Genomic DNA, 25,776 nt, shown 5'->3' with positions numbered 1-25,776 from the left:
TGTCTTTATGTACTTTGAAAGTAACTGTGGCTAGGTTTAGTTTGTCTATGCCATTACTCTATGTTGTACTATGATAAGGGAGAGAGATTTGTAGAATCTCAAAATATACAAAACCACTAAAGATGGATTATGGTAGGAGAGAATTTTATTGGATCAAATGGAAAACTAAGAAATTATAATTGAATAGTAAAGAAGATGAATATGGGAAAAAAGAATCATAGTTATTTAAGATTATTGTGGGTTGGGATTAAATTTCTAGAAAGTATATGATCCATTTTAGCTCTTGTAATTTGCCTTTTACAATTTTTTCTAGACTTGTGTGTGCTTATTAGAAAAAGATGCCACCATTTAACTTCTGTGTTTAATATGTACATGAATATTTAACAAAGAGAGATTTGAACAGTTGTAATGTCTAAAGCCAAACTAGGTAGAAAGAACTTGACATGGTAGGTGGGTGCTGGACTGTTCATATCCTAAGGCTGATTGTTGGATAGCAGGCAGAAGACCTGCCTTATTTTAGAGTTCACTGATAAACCTAGTAGTTTTATGGCTTGACATTTCTAGGGTTTTGTTTTCTTACCAAATGATATGAGTGAAATTTTAATTTGCAAATGTTAGATTATCTCAAAGTTCTTTTTCTGATGTTATTCTTCATACATCATTATATTTGACTGTTTTAGGTATAATTTTTAATGATTTTATGAAATGTTAAGTGTTTACTATTTTTATAGAAATATTACACAGCCACAGAAATTTATTACCATGTTTCCCTGAAAATAAGACCTTGTTGAACAATCAGCTTTAATGCGTCTTTTAGAGCAAAAATTAATATAAGACCCAGTATTGTATTGTATTATATTATATTATATTATATTATATTATATTATATTAAAGACCCCATCTTTTATTATAGTAAAATAGGACTGGGTTTTATATTAATTTTTGCTCCAAAAAACGCATTAGAGCTGATTGTCCAGCTAGGTTTTATTTTCAGGAAAACACGGTCATATAGTTTTATTTGTTTGATAGCATCTGAATTTAAACAAAACAGGGCAATTTTAAGTGATCTTTCTCTCTAGTGTTCATATATATATTTGAGGAGAGTGGTGTCACTCTGTAGGTAATAAAGAGGCAGTAAAGTCATTCACTTTATGTCATTTTAGCTGCAGACATTCAATACTGCTGCACCTTGTCAAGATGTGAAACAGCTGACTAATGGGGTTGCCATGGCACAGGTTCTTCATCAAATGTAAGTACTAGTACAAGCTCTTCCTGAAAGAATTGTAAACCCAATACCAAGGACAAAAACGTGTATTCTAAAGGTTGCTGAAACTTGATCCTAGTCAGTGATGACAAGCATATGGTACCAAGGCATTCTTGCATCTAGGGAACAAAAAAGTTATCACCTGATTATTCTTTGTTCATAGAGATACATGGTAATTAAATGAGCAATCAGGACCCTTGTCTATTCCAGAAATGTTAATTTTAAACTTGTTCTGATCATGTTCACAAGTTATAGTAACTGGGAAAGGACCAGGTTAAGTGAATGGTATAATTACTTATAATGCTTCCTTCAGTTATACTGTTGTCATTTGAAGATATCAATGAGTGGAGATTATTATTTTGGAGATAATTGAAACAAAATACTGGATTTGGAAAAAAATACTACATTTTAAAATCTATATTGGAACTAATAGTAATTGTATCAACCCACCAATAATCAAATGATATATAGGCATAAATGAAATTTGAAGTTACAAATTCTGGGGAACCTTAACTAATAAAGTGACTCTTCTTGAGTTAGGCCCATTTTATATAATTATATAATATCAAAAGTTCTTAAATCCATTATGTCCTCATTTTAGTTGCTAACATTTTGTAAAGGTTTGTTGTGATTGACTTTGAAAACCCTGTAGATGGGTTAGCAAAAATTCTCTACCACTTTTATAAAAGCAACTTAAAACAATATCAAACTCTTAATTTGTTGGACTAGTCAAAGTGACCTAATTTGAATAGACAGATTTTGTAGTTAACTCAAGATTAACACTTTAAAAGACAAACTTAACATGTTAATTTTTTTTGGAAGTCATTCTGAAATATATCTTACTTCCATGCTTTCTTAAAGATGTCTCTTAAATATTTTATTTATTCGTACCCTGATTGGTTTCAAAGCGATTTAATTGATCAGAGCTAAGCATTCTAAACATGGTTCTTTTTTTTCTTTCTTTCTTGGTGATTTGGGAAAGCCATCATTGTTTTTTGTCATTATAATATACAGCTGGCCTTTACTCATTGCAGTATGTTCTGGGTATTGGTGTAGATGCAGCTACATTGTGGCTGGGATGGAACTAATGCTGGTGTGTACTCACTCATTTCAGCAGTGCCATCCGGAGATGTCATTTAAATATATTGTGGTGGCTTTGGTAACTTGATAACAAAGGACAATAGAAGAGACCTATTTTTACTATGACGTATGGCTCTTTGATCTCCTACTCTGTTGCACTATACCTAATGTTTAGAGTAGGGTCAGGTCAGTTTTATTAGTAGTTAAACTATATCCTTTATCATCAACTCACTTTTTCATAATCTGTTGGATTCTGCTGTGATTGCTGACCCTCTGTCTCTGAGTTTTCTTCACTATACCTAATGTTTAGAGTAATGTAATTGAGAAGGATAGTTTTGTTTATAAGAAAGAAAGCAGCAGATATATTTTTATGGAGAAGTTAGAAAGTATTTATCAGTAAAAGTACTATGGACTGAATGTGTGCTCCTTCGAAATTCCTATGTTGAAGCCCCAACTGTAAGGTTTTGTTGTGTAGCTATATTGGAGACAGAACCCTAAGGAAGTAAATAAAGCTAAGGGAGGTGATAGGAGTGGGGCCCCAAGCCACTAGGATTCGACTCCTTATAGAAAAGAGACATCAGAGATAACACTCTTATGTGCAAACATTTAAAGAAGAGATCATGTGAGCACACAGCAAGATGGTGGCCACCTGGAAGCCAAGAGAAGAGAGGCTTCTGAATGAAACCTGTTTTGCCAACATCTTAATCTTGGACTTCCCAGCGTCCAGAACTATAAGAAGTAAATTTTTGTTGTTTAAGCCACCCAGTCTGTGTATTTGTCTGCAGTCTGAGCAGACTAAGCATAGGGCTAAAGTTGATTTGGGGTGAAAGGAAGATGAGGAAGAATGCAAGACAAAAGGAAGAAAAACTAGGTTACCTCCAGATCCATTTTCTAAATGTAATTCCAACGTAATTATAGAAGCATATATGAAGATTTGTTTTTATGGTCAGAAGATTGGTGTTGTCGTCAGGGTTCTCTGGAGAAATGGAACCAGTAAGATTTGTATATGCACAGTAGGATGTGGTGTACACACACACACACACACACACACACACACACACACACACACGGAGATTGTTTTAAAGAAGTTGGCCCACATGACTGTGGAAGGGGGCAAGTCCAAAACCCAGAGTAGGCAGCCAGCAGGCTAGAGATCTCTGGAGGTATTGGTGTTGCAGCTGGAGTGCACAATCTATCGTGTTTTCCCGAAAATAAGACCTAGCCACCCATCAGCTCTAATGCGTCTTTTGGAGCAAAAATTAATATAAGACGTGGTCTTAATATAAGACAGGGTTTTATATAATATAATACAATACTGGGTCTTATATTCATTTTTGTTCCAAAAGATGCACTAGAGCTGATGGTCTGGCTAGATCTTATTTTCAGGGAAACAGGGTAGTTGCAGGGGGGGCGCGCAACCCACCAACACTTGTGGGAGTCAAACCAGCAACCTCGTTGAGAGCACGTGCTCTAACCAACCGAGCCATCTGGCCGCCCCCTGTCTTTTTCTTAAGGCCTTCGAATGATAGATGAGGCCCACTCACATTATGGAGGGTAATCTGCTTTACTCAGCGTCTACTGTTTTAAATGTGAAGCTCTTCTAATACCTTCACTGCCTCTGAGCATGTGTGACCAAACATATGGGTACAGTTGTCTTGCCAAGTGGACACATAAAATTAACCATTACAACTGGCATACCTCTATTAATCTCATGACAAGAGAAAGGAAATTTACATTGACAGTTTTGGCTCATTAACTAAATTCAGTCTTTTCAGGTAAATACCTGGTTAGAAACATTTAGCCAAATTATTTTGGTAATTGCAGCCTTAGCACCTGGGAAAATTGAACATAAAACATTAATTTGCTCAAAAGAAAATGGTTAAAATTCTAAATAAATGAGTTAAAAATGATAAAGCCATTTTCCGTTACTCCAGGTGAAGTGATAACTTCTGTATTAGATCATCTGAGGCAGAATGATTTCTGAAAAGTTAATCATTGTGTTCTAATTTCAGCTTTGTGTTTTTAAATTCAAGATACTGCCTTGGAAAAGAATACCTTTAATTTCTTCTCTCACTTTAGTTGCCTTATCTGTAAAGTAAAAATTGAGCTTAGACCTTTAATACTTCTGGCACTATATTCTGTGATTTTGTAGTGTTGGCTTAACCCTGAAACCATTTATCACATTCTCCTTTGAGTATAGTTACTTGTGCTTTCTACTTCCTCTCTTTAATAGCTATCTCTCAAAAAGTCAGAATAGTAAAATATTCATCTTCAAATTAATCTTGGCCGGTACCTTACTCAGAGCAAGCATCCAAATATTTAGAATATAATCTGTTACTATAGTTCACTATTTATAGTTAAATTTTATTCTTCAAGACCTTATTAAGTAAATATTTAAGGTAGCGGTTCTTTGTCTTGGCCTTTCAGTATCAATAGAACTTACCTTTAACAGCTTAAAACTAAATTTGTCCTTGTAGATTTCTCGATACACTCATACTCAGTTACAATCAGATAGATTTTGGGCTTTGCCAGATACTAGTGTCACTTGGGGCAAATTAGTTAGGCTCTCTTATCCTTAGTTCTCTGATGAATAAGGTTGAGAATAATAGATCCTTTGCTCAAGTAACTGTGATATTTGAATGAAGTAATATGGAAAAACAAGCACAGTGCTTGATACATAGTAGACACATTAAAATGTTAGTTTTCTTTCACCCCCCCCCCCTTTACAATTGGGACTTTTATATCTTCCTGCATTATGAGATATTTACTAAAGGTTTTTTATATTAAGATGTTAATGACTTAAGAAGTTTATTATGAGAAGTTTATTATGAGAAATTTATTAGGAATAAAAATAAAATTAGTGGGTCTTTTAAATAGTATTAACTGTTCTTATTAAGGACAGGCTTCATCAACTGTTGATTAAATTTGGTATTTTTCATGTTATAAAAACATTTTAATGTTTAGCACTTGTATTTTTGTTTTAGTGATGTGGCTTGGTTCAACGAGTCATGGTTAAGCCGAATTAAGGAGGATGTTGGTGACAACTGGAGAATAAAGGTATGCAGAATGAATGGTAGAAGCTCTTGATTCCAGTAGTGGTTCTAAAATTAGCACTATGCTCAACTAAATCTTTTAAGAACTAACTTAAGGGTGCGTTTAGTGTATGTAGTTTGAGCTTTGACACATGTATGTTCTTCTGTAACTATCGTTCGTAATTAGATACAGAAAATTGTCATGATCCCAAAATATGTGCCTTTGCCCCTCTCCAATTATTCCTTACGCTTAACTTGGCCCCAGGTGGCCACAGATCTGCTCTCTGTCACTGTAGATTTTATTTCTAGCATTCCATATGAATGGAATCAGACATCACGTACTCTTTGTTTCTAACATCTTTTACTGAGTGTGATGTTTTTGATACTCATCCACACTGTATTACCAGTAGATTTCTTTTTTTGCTGAGTGGTGTTTCATTACGTGGATATACTGTACCACAATTTGTTTAACCATTCACCTCTTGATAGATGTTTGAATTGTTTCTGTCTCCTCTTTCTTTCCTTAATTGATTATTTATGTCTTTTTTATTTCTTTTTCCTGAGAAGTCTGGCTTGATTTTTTTAATTTTATCAATTTTTTTTTTCAAAGAACTAGTTTTGTTTTCTGTTTTTTTGATTTCCTCTCTGGTCTTTATTATTTTCTTTCTTTTACATACATCTGTTCTTTTTTTGTCTTGCTTCTTAAGATAGAAGTTGAATCATCAGTTTTAGGCCCCCTTTCCTTAGTATTAAGCATTGCCTTAGCCACATCTCACACATTTTGACAGACTGTGTTATTTTCATTCAGTTCAAAATACTTGGTAATTCCCCATGTGATTTTTCCTTTGACCCATGTATAAATTAGAAGTAGATATTTCGAATTCTAAATATTTGAGGATTTTCAAGGTACCTTTTTTTATTTCTTAATTTCTAATTTAATTCCGTTTTGGTTTAAGAACATACTTGAATTAAATTATTTTACATTTACTGAGACTTATTTTATGACCTAACACATGATCTGCCTTCTTGGTGAATATTCCGTGTGCACTTGAAAACAACATGTATTCTGCAGTTCTACAATTGTGAATATTGTCATATTTGTTAATAGTACTGTTTACATCTTTGATATCTTTACTGATTTTTCTGTCTGATTATTTTATCAAGGTGGGAGGATTCCTTAAATTTCTAATAATGAATGTGGATTTGTCAGTTTCTCCTTTTAATTTTGTTAAATTTTTTTACATTTATTTTTTGCTCTTCAATTCTGTTAATTTTAAATCATGTAATTTTAATCTGTTATTAGGTTTATACACATTAATTTTTTGTCTTATTGATGAATGAATCTACTTATTATTGTGAAATGCCTTTATTTATCCCTGATAATATTCTTTGTCCTAAAGTCTAATTTATCTGATATCAATGTAACCACTTTGGTTTTGTTTTGTTTTGTTTTTTTGCTTTAGTGTATCTTTTAATGTTCTTTCCATGTCTTTGTCTTTTATTGGAAGTGTTTCATGTAGATGCTTAATAGTGAGGTCTTACTTTTTTATCTAGTGACTATCTCTTTGGTCCTTAAAACAAACAAAAAAAACAAAGCACCTTCTTTTTTTTCATATCTTCCTGTTTCCATTTAAATCTTTGAGCATTTTTAAACTAGCAGTTTTAACATTGTCTTCTAATTGTTCCATCTTTTATTTCTGGATCCATTGCTGTTGACTGAGTTTTGTCCTCATTATGGTCCACAATTGACCACTTCTTTACATGTGTAGTAATTTTTTATTGGATGCTAGACTGTGCTGGGGTTTTTTTGTATTATTTTAAAGAGTGTTGGACTTTGTTCTTGCAGGCAGCTAAGATACTTATGATTCAGTTTGATCCTTTCAGGGTTTTGGAGGAGTGGGGGTGGGAGGCAGATCTAGAGTTATTTTTTCTTTTAGGACTAGGTTAGACCCATGTTAAGTCATGACACTTCTGGGGTTGTTAGGAAATGCTTGTCTATGCAGCATAGTTTCTTCAGTCTAGCTCAGGGGTGTCCAAACTTTTCTCAGCGTTTTTCACCAAGGGCCATATGCGGTAAAATACACTAACAGCCGGGCCACTCACTCGAGGTGAAGTACGTATTGCCTCACCTGGTTTATTTAAGTAAACTAAATATATTTTTAGAATTTGCTGTGGGCCAATTAACAATGGATCATGGGCTGCAGTTGGCCCGTGGGCCGCAGTTTGGACACCCCTGGTCTAGCTGGTGGGAATTTCAGCAATTTCTGATTGGTATAGTCTTTGGAAATTGTTCAGTTTATAGTTCCCTGGATTGTTCTTTCCTTGGAAATTGTTTTTGTTTTATGGAGTTTCTTCCATGTACATGCAAATTCATATTTAGTCAAAGTCAAAGGGAACCATTATGCAGGTTTCTAGAGTTCTTCCTCTCCATAGCTCTCACCTCTTCATTTGTCTGCCCTGCAAATTCTAACTACCTTCACCTTTCTAGACTTCTGATGTCTATCTTAATTTGGCAATAACATCAGGCTTTGTTTAGTTTCTACTTCCCTATGATGGTTTGAAAATTGACTCCAGAAAGAAATCTTGTACTAGTGTAGGGCCCATCAGTTTTGTTTCCTTTCTCTCATAAATTAGAGTTCTATATTGCCTGTTGGCTGAAGCTTGGAAACAGTTGTTCCTTGTATTTTATCCTGTTTTCTAGTTGTTTGTGTCGGGAGAATAAATCTAAACCTTGTTACTCATGACTGAAGGTGGACATGCTCATAGCTAAATTTTTAAAGTTGGTGCTTGAATTCATTGTGACTAACTTTAAATAGAATCACCCTGGTTAAACTATGTAAGCATGAAGACCTTTTCTTTTAATCAAACTGATTAAAGCTTTGATGTTTAGAAAATTCATGTACTTGTATTTGTAGAACTCTAACATACAATGTTTTAATTGTTATTTTTATCGGGGGAGGTTTTTATTGTCTTTCACCTAGGGATACATTTTGTTTTATTATTAATATGAAATAACTAATTTAATTATTTTTCCACATTAGGCTAGTAATTTAAAGAAGGTACTTCAAGGAATTATGAGTTATTACAGTGAGGTATGGAAAACATCTGACTTTGTTTAAATACAAATGCTATGTGATAATTATATTGGCATTGAAAAATGACTTGGCTTTTTGTTTATGGTATTTTATTGGAAAATAATTCATAAGTGGAATATGTTACTGTTTTTTACCATTTTTAGGACAAATTTTGTGGGCATAAACAGGCTTAAACTTAATATAATGACTTATTTTAGGTCGGTTCAAAATTGTTGTGGTTTTTGCAATTATTTTTAACCTTTTAAACCACAATTACTTTTGCACCAGTCTAATAAAATAATATTGTTTCTATATTTATGCTCTTTAAATTGATTTTCTGAAATAGAATTACGTTTATATGATTTGATTTTATGCAATGCTGTAAGGTAGACCTTATCATTAAATTAAAGTTATTTCCTATTTAAAATACTATTTTGACATTTCTTTCCAGTGTAAACATCAGCCAAAATATACTGTGAAATTAGGCTTGTGCAAATGAGTTGGGGGAAAAAATGCAAACGAAAGTAGTATTAAATTGACATTAGTACATTATTCAAGTAGTTTCTTTTTCTTATTCAGCATCCTAAGTTCTCTGGTAGGATTATTTGGTATGAGAAAGTTTATTGCTTAATGTTTGGAAGCTTTTGGTTTGGTTTTGCCATTAAAAAATTACATTTCTATTTTTAAAAATTGTCACAGTTAAACTTGTAATTTCTTCCAAATTTAAAACTGATAGTTTCCAATTTATACCTAAAACTCATTCTGAAACTTTTTTTCTTAATGCCACAAAAACTTTTTAATAAACTGAAAAAGAAAAATAAGCCAAGAAAGATTAATCCATTAGATTTGTTGTTCATGTGTGATAGTTTAGTTTGTGATTCTCTTAGTCGATCACATTTCAAAATGTGATAAAAATCCTTTGGCTTAACATAAATCTGTTTTGTTTTTTAATAAGTGTTATCATAATAGATCAGGCCAGGGTCTTAAACAATCCCTCTCTCTGACAGTGGGGTCAAAGGATATAGGTGTAAAAGCATTTTAGTTGCTTTTGGTTGGTTAGTCACAATTTTGGAGGGTTGCTTGAACTTTACTAACTGGTTTTAGTCAATAATTATGAAATTATTATTTGTTAATTTATTGAGTCATTTCATGAACCTGTTTATAATTTATTTTCCTAGTAATAATTAAATGTAGTAAATTCTTTGTAACCTACATAAATGAGTGATCTAATTTATTATTTCAATACTACAGTTTTTGGGGCAACAGATTTCTGAAGAACTTATTCCTGATTTAAACCAAATAACTGAATGTTCAGATCCTGTGGAACTTGGGAGGTTGCTCCAGCTTATTTTAGGTTGTGCCGTCAATTGTGAAAAGAAGCAAGGTAAGTGAATTTCAATCATTTGAGAATATATGCTTTCTAGAAACAACCTGCATTGCTATAGAAAGTAGCATAAAAAGGTATTATTACAGGTTGGTGGAAAGCACCCTGTAATGTAAGCCAGGAGATCTGAATTCTAGCTCAGCTCTGCCACTAAAAAAACTACAGATTTTAAGTACCCTAATTATACCTGGATTCTGAGATTTATATTTAGTGGCTAAATATAATGTATTTTAATTTAATTAATTTAATATATTTAATGCTTGAGACTTAGTGAGTAGTCAGTAAAAATTGTACTTATTTGATACGTTCTCTCTTTCACATGTAAGATATAGAGCCTTATGTTGATGCAGATTTTCATAAATAAATACGCATGTACTAAATTATAATTCAGATGGTATTCTGTTCTTCAGAAGAATGCCTGTCCAATGTCTTCACCAGATAAGCAGTCTGATGATATAAATGGAATCGGTATATTGTATTGATTTACCCAAACACAGTGATCCATATTGGAGTACAAAATGAGCATTTTTGGTTGAATATAGTGAATTCAACCAAATGATGAACTGAACACACCAGAAGGCTTGCATCAGTCTGGATGGTGAGATTTGCTGATGTCTTTCGTGCGATTCATCTAAACTATGGCTTCGGTACATTATCTTTAAAAGAGAATGTTGGGTGCTTAAGTTTAGAAAATATATTTAATGTTATCTAACTAATGTGGAGAGTATAAGAGGCAGGATAAATTCAATAAGAGCAAATTCAGGAAGGAGAAAAATAAAATACATGAAATTAGTAGTAGTTTATCAGTAAAAAAGGGACTGGGTATCAGAAAACTTTGGTGTAAGTCCATTTCTATCATTAGCTAGCTGTTTTTTTCTGGTGCAGGTCAGTACTTCCCTAGAGGCTGTTTCTCACAGATAATGTCAAAAAAAGATCTGTATATTGGTTTTTTCTGTAAATGTAAGGAATATTTGCTGATGGAAAGTTAAAACATCTGTAAATATGTAATTACAAATTGACAAATAGTGACTCATTTTTAAAGTAGCAATTTTCTGGTACTTTGATCCTTTTTATTATTTTATTAATGCTTTGTTTCTATTTCAATTACTGGTTATTTATAACATCGGTTGCTTAATTTAGCATGTTTGTCAGTTATAGTCTTTTTCAAGTAACCAGTTTTAACTTTGATTCTATTTTATTTGTATTATTTAATATTTGTCCTTTTATCTCGTTTTTTCTTTTGTGAATTAATCAGTTCTGTTCTAAGTGATAATTGACATTAAGCTATAACTTTCCTTTAAGTTATGATTTTGTTGCCTCCTACTAATTTTAATGTAATATGTAGTATTTTCATAATTTAGTTCTAAGCATTACTTAGCAATTTTTGTCCTCATATGTTTAAAAAGAAATACAGTTCTTAGAGACATAAATAAAAGTTTAGTAAGTAGTAAATATAAAGAAACAGCTAAACTTCATTATTAAAAATATCAGGATTATCTAACTAAATTTATTTTTGGAGGTATGTGTCTGGGTTCTCAGTTTTTAGGAGTGAACAGAAAATGGAAAAAAAAAAGTCTTTTAATAATTTAAAAACAATCCAGAGTATAAAACAACTTCCATACCTTTATACTTTGCAGAATTTATTTTCAAAATGATTCCAAGGTGTTGCAACAATCTCAATCTTGAAAGAATGAACTAATCTGGTTAATGGTACCCTGTTTATTTTGGTAGGGAAAGTGATCATTTTTATTAAGGTTTCAGCAACCTCGAAAACACTTAATTATCAAAAAAGTCCTGTTAGATCCCCCACCTCTTGGTTATGGAGCGGCGTCACGCGGTCTTCTCTGCAAATGGGCTCCGTGGCCTAGAGCCCCCATCCCTGCCACCCCTGATCTTGCGCCGAGGCCTGCGGGGGTTCGCCGCCGAGATTTCCACTAGCCCACAGGCAAGAGCATGGCAGCCATCCCCTCCAGTGGCTCCCTCGTGGCCACCCACGACTATTACCGGCGCTACCTGGGTTCCACTTCCAGTAACAGCTCCTATGGAAGTGCCGAGTGCCCTGGGGAAGCCATCCCTCATCCCCGGGTCTCCCCAAAGCTGACCCGGGTCACTGGTGGTCGAGCTTCTTTTTCGGGAAGTCCACTGTCCCATTCATGGCTACAGTGCTGGAGTCGAGCACTCACCATCTCTCCAGGGCTCCAGCAGCATGATCACCTGTGACGTGGCTTGGGAAGCCACAAGGAAGCAGCCTGGTGGCCAGCCTAGCAAAGCCAACACTGGGCCCCCATCCTGAGTGGCCACCACCAGCCACCAGACTTCCAGAGGCGCTAGGCTCTTTTGAGCCCCCCACCCCCCAGACCCCATAGGCTAGGCAGGCCGCAGCAAGCAGTAGCAGTTGGGTTCTTTTCTATCAAAACAGCAAAACACCAAAAAGGAACTTGAGAGCCTTGCTCTTTACTCTGCGAGCCACCCGTGAGCCTGCTACCATCCCGTAACCGTGTGCCTTGCACCAAGTGGCAAATAAACAAGCAGCCAGGTGGTGCATGTGGAAAAAAAGAAAAAGTCCTGTTAAAGGAAACCATTCTGTTGCCTGTGTGTTCTCTAGTCAATACTTCCCTCTCCCCAACCCCATAGCACTTATTGGTCAGGTGCATACCAGAATCTATCAGAATCTTTGTTCAGTCTTTCCTTCGCAAGTAAAAATTTAGAGAAGTTTCAGTTTACCAGAGGAATGATTAAAACAAAAATATTAGAAATAATAAGTCCTTAAAATTTTTGGAATATCATCTTAGCTAGAGAATATATAGTTGAAATGGATATAAATCTACAAATATATGAAAAACTCTTTCTCATGATTCATTTCTTATTGGGATAGAGTCAGCTTTACTTAGTGCATGTGTGTTTGTGGTAAGATATAAGAATGTCCTTGAGATGAGACTAGGTAAATATTGAGCAGGTTTTTATAGGAAGCTGTTAAGTTCCTTCTTGAAAGCCTTTGTGAAATGAACTAACCAGGTGATAAAATGAAATTTTCTGGGCTTAATATTTTAGGAGTTCATTTAATACCCATGAATTTATCCCATAATAATGAGTACTTACCAAGAGGAAAGAAATTATCATAATTGTCTTAAGATTAATTGCAATTTCTTCTCTTTCTCTCCCTTACAAGACAATGAGAGGTTTTCTTCTTTAGAATAAAACACTTAAAAATATATGAATACTTTCAATACTGTTTATTTATTTTCAATGGACATATTTTTTGTGGAAAAATAATGTACTTGCATATAGAATTTGGTGTGACAAATGGATCTTTATACTGTTAATTGAATGCCTTAAAAGTACTATGGGTAGAGAATAGTTTTTCTCAGATCTGATTTTTTTTTTTTTAATCATAGAACATATTAAAAATATAATGACACTGGAAGAGTCTGTTCAACATGTGGTCATGACTGCCATTCAAGAGGTAAATTATATTCACATATGTATGGAAATCCGAAACCAAAATATATAAAATTTTTCATATAAATTATATGGAATATTTATTTTTCTGTTTGTATAAACTTGCCCGTTGCAGCAGGTTTGCTTATCTTTAGCTGTTGTTCTTTTTCCCCCCAAAAAATATCTTAAAAGATAAGCCCACTTTTGATCCGTGTGCATTTTAAAAATTAAATTGATATTGTCAAGTTCCTTTAAATAACTTCAACAAAGAGGATAAACAACCTCTGCCCTGATGGGCCTTTTTGTTTCTTCCCTTTTTTTCCTGCCAGTTAGAGCAATCTTTCCTGAAATTGTAGAGAGAGAAAAAGAGAGAGGGAATCCATATGCATTTTCAGAGTGTTAGAACTGTGAGTGAATATGGTTATACTTAGGGTTTGGGGCCAGGTAGTCTGGGTTCAAGCCAGTCTGGTTATCTAAGTTGAACCATAAAGATTCGGAATTCATATGATACATGTTGATCCTTAAAATCAGACTGAAAAGGCTGAGATAAAGTAGAGTGCAGAGAGCTGAGGGAAAGTAGAGTGAGGGATTAGTGAGGACAGACATGGTTTGGAAGGGGCATGATTTAGACGGAGATATCATATAGCACTTTAGAAGTCTGTACTCTCTTAGTTTGCATTGTTGATTTGAATTCAAAGTGTCACTAAATAAATCTGCCTTTCATATGGAAAAGTTATTTTACAAGATTTTTTTTTTCATATAATTCTACCATTTTTTTCATATAATTCCTACTTTTAAAATGACTTCTTAAATTAGTAATTTTGTCATATCACTCCTTTAAAAGTATTTTAAGTGTTAATTTGTGTTATGGAAGAATCATAATCATTTTTTAGTAATTCATCTTTTAGAACTTGGATTATAATGTTTTAGTACACAAGTATTTTCAATATAACTACGTATTTCAAGCACACTTATAATGTCCTCACCAATATAATGCTTGAACACTGTTGTTTTACTTAAACGTCCATAAAATTTTAATTTGAATAATATAAGAATTATCAAATTAAGTCAACAAAAAACTAAATATAAAGCATTGTATTCTCAAGTAAACATATTTTTACTGCATAAATATCACTTTCTTGTACTTAATTTTCTATTTTAATGTCCTAGTTGATGAGTAAAGAAGTACTGAGCTCTCCTGCAAATGATGCTGTTGGAGAATTAGAGCAACAGGTAAGTATTCAGTATGTGAGGAAAATGTTGAAAACAATACCGTATTTTGCCAATTACTATATAAAGTTGACAGAGTAGAGCATTTGTCAGATTACTTTCCTCCATGAAGTTTAGATAGTTTATGCATTCCTTCATGAGTGCAAGTAAGTATTGGTCTCCAGAATTGTTGTTTTTTTTAATGATCATTTTTGAAGAGTTCAGTGGTATGGAACTTTCCTTCTGACACTTGTAATGCATATGTAGCCCATTTTATATGGTTACACAATTAAATACTAGAGAATTTTAAAACTCCTGAGTTCTAATTTAATAAGGTAATATAATTTTGGTGACAGTTGCTTTCCTCTCTCCTGATCTTGAAGCATCAACTCAAAGCATTGTACTCAAGTCTCCTTTCCCTGGTTTTATTACGTGACTATTTTACATGGGGGAAAGGCGTTCTCCTCCTATGTATAACCCAATCGGTTCTAAGGGAAAGGGTAAGAGAAGAGGCAGGTGCATCAAGTATTTACGCTGTTTTATTTTTGGAAATCTGGTTTTTATGCGTGTCATCACTTAAGAAGTATTTCAAATATTCTTTTCTATAAAAATTTTATTTAAATTTAAACTTGGTGTGTTCTAAATTTTTTTCTGTGATAAAATTAAGCAGTACATCCTCTAATACTCGTTTGTTTAAAGATTTTATAAGGATATATACAAACTTTTATTTCTGAGGTACCTTAGCCATAAATGTTAATGAGACTTTGTAAATATTCACACAAAAATGACAAATTAAGACTTGTTTGTTAATAGGTAAGATTTTAAAACCTTTTCCAATATCAGTGTATATATGCATTGTGGTAAAAGTGTATTTTTCAATTTGTGTTGAAACATGTTTACTAAGAATTAGGACATTTTATATTTCAGCTTAAAAGGGCCCTGGAAGAACTTCAGGAAGCACAAGCAGAAAAAGAAGAACTGAGACAGAGATGCCAAGAACTAGATATGCAGGTTGGAAAAGAAACCTGATCTAAGAAAAATTTCCTCTTTACGGTTGCAAGGGTTTTACTTTAATTAATTATTGGCAAAGTGTTTTGGAGGTTAGGTTTCATTTCATGGAGGAACCAGTAAAATAATTTATTATAGGCTTGAATATTGAAGCATGAATTTCATAATTCTCTTAGAGTTGAAAATTGCTGGCTTAACTACTTCTTTGAGAAGATCGATCATTCTAATTGTAGAATTTCAACTAAAGTATTTAGATGAGGCCTTAGTTGTTTCTTTTGTAAAAAGGGAAAATTAAAGTATCTACTTCATAGGATATGATTATTAAGTGAGATGATTTATGGAAGTACTGAGAAGTGCTTGATCCCCAATAAATATGAGTGCTAAGTTTGTCTTACTAACATGTGCATGTTACCAGAATAAACTTGGCATGAGAGACAGTAGTTAATGGTTAAAGGGGTAGACTTTCAAACCAGGCCACCTATAATCAGAAACTGACCATGTTAACTAGCTGATGGCATACTCGGGCATATTACTTAATTTCCCCATACTTCCGTTTTATATTTTGAAAAATAATGTGATAATAGTATATATCTCCCGATAGATTGAGGGTTAAATAAGTTAATATACATAAAGCACTTAGAACAGGGCCTGGCACATAGCAGTACCATGTTTCCCCGAAAATAAGACTGGGTCTTATACCGTATTTCCTCAAAAATAAGACCGGTTCTTATATTAATTTTTGCTCCATTAAGGCTTATTTGCAGAGGATATCTTATTTTTTTCATGTACCACAATCTACATTTATTCAAATACAGTCATGTCATCTTCTGGAACATCGTCATAACGTACTAAATGTGTCCGTGTCTGGCTGACTGTCTTAACTGGGGCTTATTTTCAGGGTAGGTCTTATTTTCAGGGAAACACAGTATGTATGTGTTTGCATATATCGTTGTTATTATATGAAAATGCAAATGTGAAAGTTACACAGTAAGTCTTGAAAACTTATACAAAGGTTAAATGTGCCATCATAATATACTATAAGTAAATTGCATTTTTTTGGTTCAGATAATGGGCTACATAAATACGTGACAGACACACTGAAAAGTATTAGAACAAGGAATAAAGGTTGTGGTAGTAACAGCTTTGCTTGCTGAGCTAAATATCTAGAATGATAGGGCTCAGTCATGTTTCTAACCCTAAGGCTTTGCAGATAAGGAAAAGAGAAGTGACTTGGTCAGCGTGATTACTTAGGGCAGGGACAGCACCAGAATCTAGGTCTTTCCACTTCAGCTGTAAAAATCAATCCTCTATGTTGAAACAAAGCCATTGTTTATATTTGAACAAAGCAGAGTCTCAAAGTTAGGGAAAATTTTACCTGTTCTCATTTCATCTTTCCTAACCACACTCATCTTACACATTGTAACATACACACACATGCACATGCACATGCAAAGCATCTGAGCTATATCTAGAATACCTCATAAAGAACAGAGGATTGAGTCCTTTAATTCTTACCAGTATCATGTAGGATCTCTATATCGTTTTCTGAGAGAGTCAATAAAGAACGTAAAATTATGTGTTAAGGTATTCGTTTGTAACACAATGTAGAGTATGTGATGATCTGTTTTAGTTGAAAAGTGCAGTCATCCTAAGTTGTGGCATTTTAATTCTAGTATTAAAATATTATCATCCCTCATCTACTGTGTTTCCCCGAAAATAAGCCCCAGTTAAGAGCTCAGCCAGACGGACGCATTTAGTACGTTATGATGTTCCAGAAGAAGATGACATGACTATATTTGAATAAATGTAGATTGTTGTACATGAAAAAATATGACATCCCCTGCATATATGCCCTAAAGGAGCAAAAATTAATGTAAGATCTGGTCTTATTTTCGGGGAAACACGGTATCTGCTGTGCCCATTAAATGAATGATAACTCCATATAATCAGAACAAAAAGTAATTTATTCATTTAACAATATGGAATCCACACAGGTGTGTATGACACAAATCCCAATTTTATAAGGAAATTGTTTATGAAAATTGTTTTAATCTTATATCACTTGAGAGTGATTTTAAAATTGTGGGGGGGGGAGGTTTTCTCTTTTAATACCTAACAAATGAAACAAAAAAGAAAATAAGTTGCAAAGAAATTTATGAAAGGCAGGTAAATAAGAAAAAGGACATAACCTAATGAAGTTAAATAAAAAAAAAAAAATGGTGATCCAGGAAAGAAGCAGACATACAGCATTGACAGAGATACTGAACAGCAGGCACCTGCTGATTGTCCCTTATCCCCAGCCCACGTCGGGGCGTCAACAAATACAAAACCTTGGGACTTCTCACTGCCGTCTCATTCTTTTTTGTACCTCAGTCACTTAGGATTGTACATGACAGGTAATAGTTACTAAACTGCTTATACGGCAAGGGTGGATGCATCATGCATTGAATTTAGGAAGAGAAACTGTTTCCTTCTGTAGTCAGCCTGGGGACAGTTTCCCAGCCTTTGTTTGTTTCTCATTTGGAGGACAATGTTTATAACTCGCCTATATGTATTTAAGGCAAAATTAACAATTTTAATTGTCTGTAACAGTCACAGTCTTGCTGTAAATTTTTAAAGATGTTTTTAAATGGAAAAGAAATAAAAGCAAGAGAGCAAATCATGCTTGTTACATAAATGTGTAAGTAAAAGAAAAAGTGTATCAGGTACTGACTTTGATGTAATTCTAAATTACATGTTTTTATCCATTTTAAATCATAAGTGAACAGTCACAGGGTGCAAATGGATTCAGTTCAGCATTTTATTATTGATTCATTTACCAAATAAGGTGCTTGTCCCCTGAAGACTTGATGTATAACTGATAATTTTCTGCTGTGAACCTAAAATGATAACTTTGTGCATATGTGGGTTTGTTTTTTTCCGTTTTTTTTTTTATTTATTTTTATTTTTTTGGCTTACTAGGTAATAGCATCCTAAAAATAAATATATACCTAAAATGGAAACAAATTAATTTATTACATTTCATTGGTACATCAAATTTTAGAAACTTAGAAACATCTTCTTTCTAGAACCAAAGCAAGCATAACATTTTGAAGACATTCTCCGTATATGTATAAACTCTATTTTCTCTATGTTAATCAAATTAATTTGATTTTTGTTTGACTTGAACCTCCTAGACCCAGAATTCCAGAATTGGAAGGATCCTCAGAAATTATCTTGTCTGATTGACGAACCTAACTTAATGGACTAGTTAGAATTAGAATGCAGGACTTCGGACCCTAAGCTTTTTTACTATTGATACTTAACGTTTGTGTATTTGTTTTTTAGGTGACTGCACTTCAAGATGAAAAGAATTCACTAGTTTCTGAGAATGAAATAATGAATGAAAAACTTGACCAGTTGGATGGATCTTTTGATGATCCAAATACAATGGTTGCGAAAAAGTTTTTTCATGCACAGTTACAACTAGAACAATTGCAGGAAGAGAACTTCAGGTAGCATTTTTAGTAGAAATCATTCTATAGAAGTCTGTTTATTAAACTGATATCTAAAACATCATGTCAACAACTAATTACTAAGCATTGCAAAGCATGTTTAGGACACTGATCAAATGGTATAAATGGTTCCCGCCCTCATAGGTTTTGCAATCCAGTTAGGCAAGTGGGATAAACATAATAAAACAACTCAATAAAATGTGGTAAGGGACAAGGGAAGGTCACACACAAGTCCACGAGGCGTTTAAAGGAGTGATTGCTGAAGCCTACGGAGAATGGGGAGTTTCTTACATAGGAGAGGGAACCTGATAATTAAATGGAAAAAATGTAAATCTCAAGCTAAAGAGATGCTTTTCATTTCAACTTTTATTTTTTCTTTAAAAAAAGTGTACTTCTCAACCGTTAATAAACATTGTCTCTTACATGCTTACCACTGAGCCTTACACTAATGCCTTGACATCAGGCACTCTAGTTGTATGTATTCTTTTTGTTACTTTATTTTAATATAATTTCAAAGTTACAAAAAATGTTGCAAGAATACTGCAGGGAACTGGTTTATACCTTTCACTCAGATTCAACAATTATTTTCGTTTTCTCTCCATTTGCCCTTTTACCATTATCTGTTTCCGTATGTATTTCTCTTATAAACCACAGTATAGTGATCAAAATTAGACAATTTGTCATTGATACAATATTATTATGTAATCCACAGATTATATTCAAATTCTGTCAGTTGTCTCAATGTTCTTTATAGCTACTTTGTTTCCTGGTTCAGAATCTAATTTAGGATTATGCATTGTATTGAAAATGGATGCTTAAGTCAATGGACTATAAATCCATTTCTAGCATCATACCGTTTTCCATAGTGGCTGTACCAATTTACATTCCCACCAACCGTGTATGAGGGTTCCTTTTTCTCCACGTTCTCTCCGACACTTTTATTATTTTTGATAATAGCCATTCTAAGAGATGTGAGGTGATATCTCACTGTGGTTTTGATTTGCATTTCCTTAATAGCTAGTGAAGTTGAGCATTTTTTCAACATCTGTTGGCCATTTGTATGTCTTCTTGGCAGAAGTGTTCTGTTTGTGCCCTCTGCCCATTTTTTTTATTGGATTGTTTTTTGTTGTTGTCAAGTTGTATGAGTTTTTGTTTTGTTTTGTTTTGTTTTTACATATTTTGGATATTAGCCCCTTATTGGAGGTGTTGCTTACAAATAGTATATCTTCTCCTATTTGGTTGGTTGCCTCTTTGTTTTGTTGATGGTTTATTTGCTGTGCAGAAGCTTTTTAGTTTGATACAGTCCCATTTATTTATTTTAGCTTTTACTTCCCTTGTCATTGAGGTCAAATTCATAAAATCCTCTTTGAACCCAACATTCTAATCTTTTCCATTTCCATATTGTAATTCCTTTCTACAACAGCGAGAAACCTGGCTAACATTTTCCTCAGTATATTTACTTATTTACTCAATCCCAAAACACACAGAAAGTAATTTAAGAATTGCTAACCCATACCTCTGTAAAAAGCAAACCTAATACTAGACTTCAGCATGTTTACAGTTTATTTTTATTTTTTACAAGATAACATTTATGTATTGTGAAATAAATACTGAGCACAGTTTGGCATGTTTTAACACGCAGACATGTGTGTAACTCACACTTTTGTCATTTGATAGATCATATCTGTCACTACAGAAAGTTTCCTCATGCTTCTTCCCAGTCTACCCCTACCTCCCAGAGACTATTCTGATTATTTTTCACCATAGATTCGTTTTCTCTCATCTAGAATCCCGTATAAATTGAATCAAGCAACGTGAATTCTCGGGAGACTGACTTTTTGTTCAGCATGTTTGTGCGATTTACCCATGTTGTTGAGTGTATCAGTAATTTATTTTTTATTGCAGTGTTATTGTGTGATATGGAATAATTCCACATTATAGCATATTTTGTTCATTTATTTTCCTTTACATGGGCATTTGGACTTCCCAATTTGGTCTAACATAAAGAAAGCTGGTATGAACATTGGAATACAAGACTTTTTGTAAACATTTTTTCATTTCTCATTGGCAAATACATTGAGTGGTATTGCTGGGTTACACAGTAGGTCTTTTAGTTTCAAAAGATACTGGAAAACCATTTTCCATAGTGGTCATACCATCTTACATTTTCACTAGCAGTGTTTGCTGCTATTGGCTCTTGTTGCTCTGCCTGCATACCATAATTTGGCTTCTTAATTTTAGCTATTCCAGGAAATGTATAGGGATATCTAGTTGTAATATTTAATTTGCATTTTCCTGATCACTAATGATGTGATAAGCCCTGTTCTTGTGTTGATTAGCAATATATCATACTTTATGAATTGATTCTTCATACTGTAAGCCTATTTTTAAGTTGAGTTGCTTGTCTTGTTATTGATTTATAGGAGTTTTTACAAATATATGCTGGATGTAAATCCTTTGTCAGATAATGTGTAGTAATATTTCACCCATTCTGTGGATTTCCTTTTCAGTTTTTAAATTGTCTTTAAAGAGCGAAGTTCTTAACTTAGATGAAGTCTGATTTAGCAGTATTTTTAAGATTAGTGTTTTGTATACATACTGACCAAGAAATCTTTGTCTACTCCCATGTCATGAAGGTACTCTCTAGTATTTTCTTCTAGAACCTTCATAGTTTTATCATTTACATTTAGGTCTATGGTCCATCTTGAATGTTTTTGTTTTTTTTTTAAATAGTGTGAGGTGTCGGGGTAAAGCTTTACATTTATTTTCTTTTTTTTATTTAAGATTTTATCGGGGAAAGGGAACAGGACTTTATTGGGGAATAGTGTGTACTTCCAGGACTTTTTCCCAAGTCAAGTTGTTGTCCTTTCAGTCTTAGTTGTGGAGGGCACAGCTCAGCTCCAGGTCCAGTTGCCCTTGCTAGTTGCAGGGGGCGCAGCCCACCATTCTTTGTGGGAGTCGAACCCCAACTGAGCCACCCAGGAGCTCAGTGGCAGCTCAGCTCAAGGTGCCGTGTTCAATCTTAGTTGCAGGGGGCGCTGCCCACCATCCCTTGCAGGACTCGAGGTGTTGAACCGACAACCTTGTGGTTGAGAGCCCACTGACCAGTGTGGGAATCGAACCGGCAGCCTTCGGAGTTAGGACCACGGAGCTCCAACTGCCTGAGCGACCAGGCCGGCCTTTTATGTTTATTTTCCATATGAGTATTCATCTCGTTCCAATATCGTCATTTGAAAATATTTTTAGTTTACTCCATCAGTTGCTTTGGCACTTACGTGAAAAATGATGTAACCATAAAATTTGGGTTATTTCCTGGACTCTTAATTCTTCATTGATCAATTTGTCTGTCTTTATGCCTGTGTGACATGGTCTTGATTACTGTAGCTCTAAAAGTCTTGATTACTGTATCTCAAGAATAAGTTCTTTAAAATCAAGTGTGTTTTGACTATTGCAGATCTTTTGCATTTTCACATAATATTGAGAATCAGCTAGTCAGTTTCTGTAAAGAAAACTGTGATTATTGTTTGGATTGTACATAGTAGAAATTCTGAATATAGTTAAGATAGCAATCTGTGAATATGACATCTTTATTGAGTTCTTTAATTTCTCTCAATGTTGTGTTGTTTTCCAAATAGAAACCTTCTACGTCTTTTGTGCACTTTATTCCCAAATATTTTATATTTTTGATACAAATGCAATTAAAGAAGTTATTCTGAAATGTTGCTGCTAATGTATAGGTGTACAATTGATATTTTGTGTTGAAACTTTTATGTTTTGAAGCTTTTATGTCTTGCAAAGTTTCTTAATTCACTTGATTAGTAGTTGTTTGTTTTTGTAGAAAATCGTAAGGAATGTACAATCACCTGATCTATTAATAGAGCTTTTTACATCTTTTATTTCTACCTTGTATTTATTTTCTTGCTTTGAGCAACAGCAAACATCTTGCTTTGTTCTGAGTCTTAGAGGGAAAATGTTCAATTAAGTACCATCAAGTATGAAACTAGCTATGGAGGTTTTTAGTGTGCTTTTTAAAAGATTGAAGGAGTTTCTCCTTATTTCCAGCTTGCTAAGAGTTTTACCATTAATTGGTGTTGATCTTTATCACATGATTATCTGCATGTCACAAAATATTTCAAAATTTTCTGCATGTGATAAAATATTTCAAAATTTTCTGCATGTGATACAATATTTCAAAAATTTTCAAAATAACTATTTTGAAAAAAGTGTGTTTCCTTTTCATTCTTTTAATGTTCATTAATTTTTAAATGTTAAAAAATCTTGTATTTTGGAGATAAATCACGTTGGTCATATTTTATAGTCCTGTATACATATGATTGAACTCGGTTTGCTAATATGTTGAAAGAATTTTTTGTGTCTTCATAATACATATTGGTCTATAACTTTTTTCTCTTGTAATGTCTTTTGGGTTTTCTTATCTGAGTTCTGATATTCTCATAGAATAATTGGAAAGTATTCTCTCCTTTATTTTCTGAAAGAGTGTATGTAAGAATGATATTACTTCTGTAGGTATGACTGGCATGTTCTATACCTGTCAATTTATATCAAGCTGGTTAATAGTGTTACTCAGATCTCTTCTATATTTTTACTGATATTTTTGTTACTTCTATGACTTATTGGGAGACTGGTGCTTAATTTTCAACAATGATTATGGATTGGTGGATTTCCACCTTTGATTCTATGTTTTGCTTCATGTATATTAAAACTGTTTTTAGGTATATACACTTTTATGGTATGTCTTTCTGATGAATTGACACTTACAATTATGAAATATCTTTTTTTTATCTTTGGTAATACTTTTTGTCTTAAAATTTTTTATATATTAACATAACCACCCCAGCTTCCTTTACTTACTGTTTGTATGTTATTTTTGTTACATCTTTATACATTTCATCTATTTGTATCTTTATATTTAAAGTGTCTTTTGTAATTAGAATATATGTGAGCCTTGCTTTTTTATCCAATTTAATAGTCTCAGCCTTTTTAATTGATGTGTTTAGTCCTTTTGCCTCTTATTTATTTTTTGATATATTTTTTTTTAGGTCTGTCATGCTATTTTTCATTTGTCATACGTATTTTTTTGTTCCTTTTTCTTTCCTGAATTTTTTGGGTTGATCAAATATTTTTTTTAATATTTTATTTTAGTCACTGTATTGTCATTTTAATTTTTGTTGTTGCTGTAGAATTTGAATTATTCATCCTTAATTTATCACAGTCTACTTAGAGTTAATATTTTACCACTTTACATGCTATATATATTTTTTTGAATAATTTTAATATATACTTAATACATGTTCTCTTCATCTTTTGAAATAAAAAATCCTGTTTGAACTAGAGATACGCATTCACATTTTAGAAGTGAAAATGAAAATTCAGAACATTGTTTACTTCTCAAATCTGTTTCAACACAAAGAACTTAAAAGTATATTCTTTAGTCTTTCTTCTGAATGTGGAACTAAAAAAAAAAAAAAGCATTTAGAAGTAAATCTTGTTGAGCTCCTGTCTCTGTAAGAAAGCGAATGGTGGAAATTCCATTATATATACCTATTTGTTTTCTTTATACAAGGCTGGAAGCTGCAAAAGATGATTACCGTGTTCACTGTGAAGAACTTGAAAAGCAACTCATTGAATTTCAGCACAGGAATGATGAATTGACTAGTCTTGCTGAGGAAACAAGAGCCCTGAAAGATGAAATAGACGTTCTTAGGTATGGCATGTCTAACTGTAATTGTCATTTCTAAGTTATTAGTCATTTCAGTGCCCCATATTTTAATCATGGATTCTTAAAGTTATTCCTACATGTCATGCATTGATCAGTTTTTACCCAGGCTTCTAGTCTTTACTTCTTTTATACTCGTTGATAATAATTGCAGTTTAAGGATATTTAATTCTTGTTAGGACAATTTCATATTGTAACCCATAAACCTAAAATATGATACCTTTTTCTTAAAATTTTGTAAGCTGAATCCTTTTAGATACATTTAGCTTGACCTCCTTGTACTCATGAGTTTATCCTGTGAAATTGAGGCTTGAGAAAACCATATTTTGATATTTGATAAAATATAGATAAACATAAATAAGAATCCTAACATTTATTTTAGTGTCATCTCACAGTTCTCTTATTGTATTTGACAATGTCAAATTTATATTTAGCTTTTACCTATGAAACGTTACCCACGTAAACAGACTGTCCACATGCTTTTTATATTTTCTGTTAAATTGTCTTTATTAGCCATTTGGTTACAGTTTTTAACATTCATTTGAAACAATCTTTATAACCACTAATTTGAACCTGCATGTGACAGTGCAGTGATTTGGCTTGTGTGTTTGTTTATTTTTGCTTTAGCCCAGTTATTTAGGTAAGTACAACTGTAAAGGGATAAATTATAAGTTGAATCAAGTTGTAAACCTATCAGATACTTGGAGCAAAACTGCACTAAATATTATTATTAAAACTGCACAAAGCACATTTGACCCATAATCTACGGAGAAGCTCAGAATTGTTCAATTATATTTGTAAAACCATTCTTTTCTATACATTTAGTTAATAGATAAAACAGTTTGATAATTTAGCCAAATTTAAAGTATTTTTATTTTGATACCTTTCTAACAAAAAAGCTGAACTTTAGTCCATTTTAGGCCTGAGTCTATTTCCAAAGTTCTCAAAAAGTTTATGATTCCTCTATTTTCTTTTCTTTTTTTTTTTTTGCAAATTCATAGTTTATGTGGAAGACTCATTTTACAGTCAGAATAAAATTATGTGCATTTATTTGTT

General features: G+C 33.1%; 1 protein-coding gene and 1 pseudogene across 3 annotated transcripts in view; both read left to right on the top strand.

The window, feature by feature from the left end:
- HOOK1 (hook microtubule tethering protein 1) overlaps nucleotides 1–25,776 on the top strand; it is a 52,562-nt gene that overhangs the window by 6,259 nt on the left and 20,527 nt on the right. Inside the window, exons 3-11 of one of the 2 annotated variants that reach the window (XM_081057521.1) lie at nucleotides 1,164–1,249; nucleotides 5,329–5,401; nucleotides 8,418–8,468; nucleotides 9,702–9,834; nucleotides 13,230–13,297; nucleotides 14,443–14,505; nucleotides 15,409–15,492; nucleotides 18,817–18,983; nucleotides 24,568–24,708. In XM_081057521.1, the coding sequence (XP_080913647.1) occupies nucleotides 1,164–1,249; nucleotides 5,329–5,401; nucleotides 8,418–8,468; nucleotides 9,702–9,834; nucleotides 13,230–13,297; nucleotides 14,443–14,505; nucleotides 15,409–15,492; nucleotides 18,817–18,983; nucleotides 24,568–24,708 (866 nt within the window). Of the gene's footprint in view, nucleotides 1–1,163; nucleotides 1,250–5,328; nucleotides 5,402–8,417; nucleotides 8,469–9,701; nucleotides 9,835–10,244; nucleotides 10,433–13,229; nucleotides 13,298–14,442; nucleotides 14,506–15,408; nucleotides 15,493–18,816; nucleotides 18,984–24,567; nucleotides 24,709–25,776 lie in introns of those variants that run through there. The other variant, XM_081057522.1, reaches the window with a different exon arrangement.
- Nucleotides 11,698–12,256, top strand: LOC308501320 (pancreatic progenitor cell differentiation and proliferation factor-like; annotated as a pseudogene). Its single transcript has one exon. The product of its transcript is annotated as a pancreatic progenitor cell differentiation and proliferation factor-like (transcript).

This window comes from Rhinolophus hipposideros (assembly GCF_964194185.1).
Source record: "Rhinolophus hipposideros genome assembly, chromosome: 8".
Classification (NCBI taxonomy): domain Eukaryota; kingdom Metazoa; phylum Chordata; class Mammalia; order Chiroptera; family Rhinolophidae; genus Rhinolophus; species Rhinolophus hipposideros.
The sequence above is the reverse complement of the archived record's forward strand: the minus strand, read 5'-3'. Positions and strand labels throughout refer to the sequence as shown.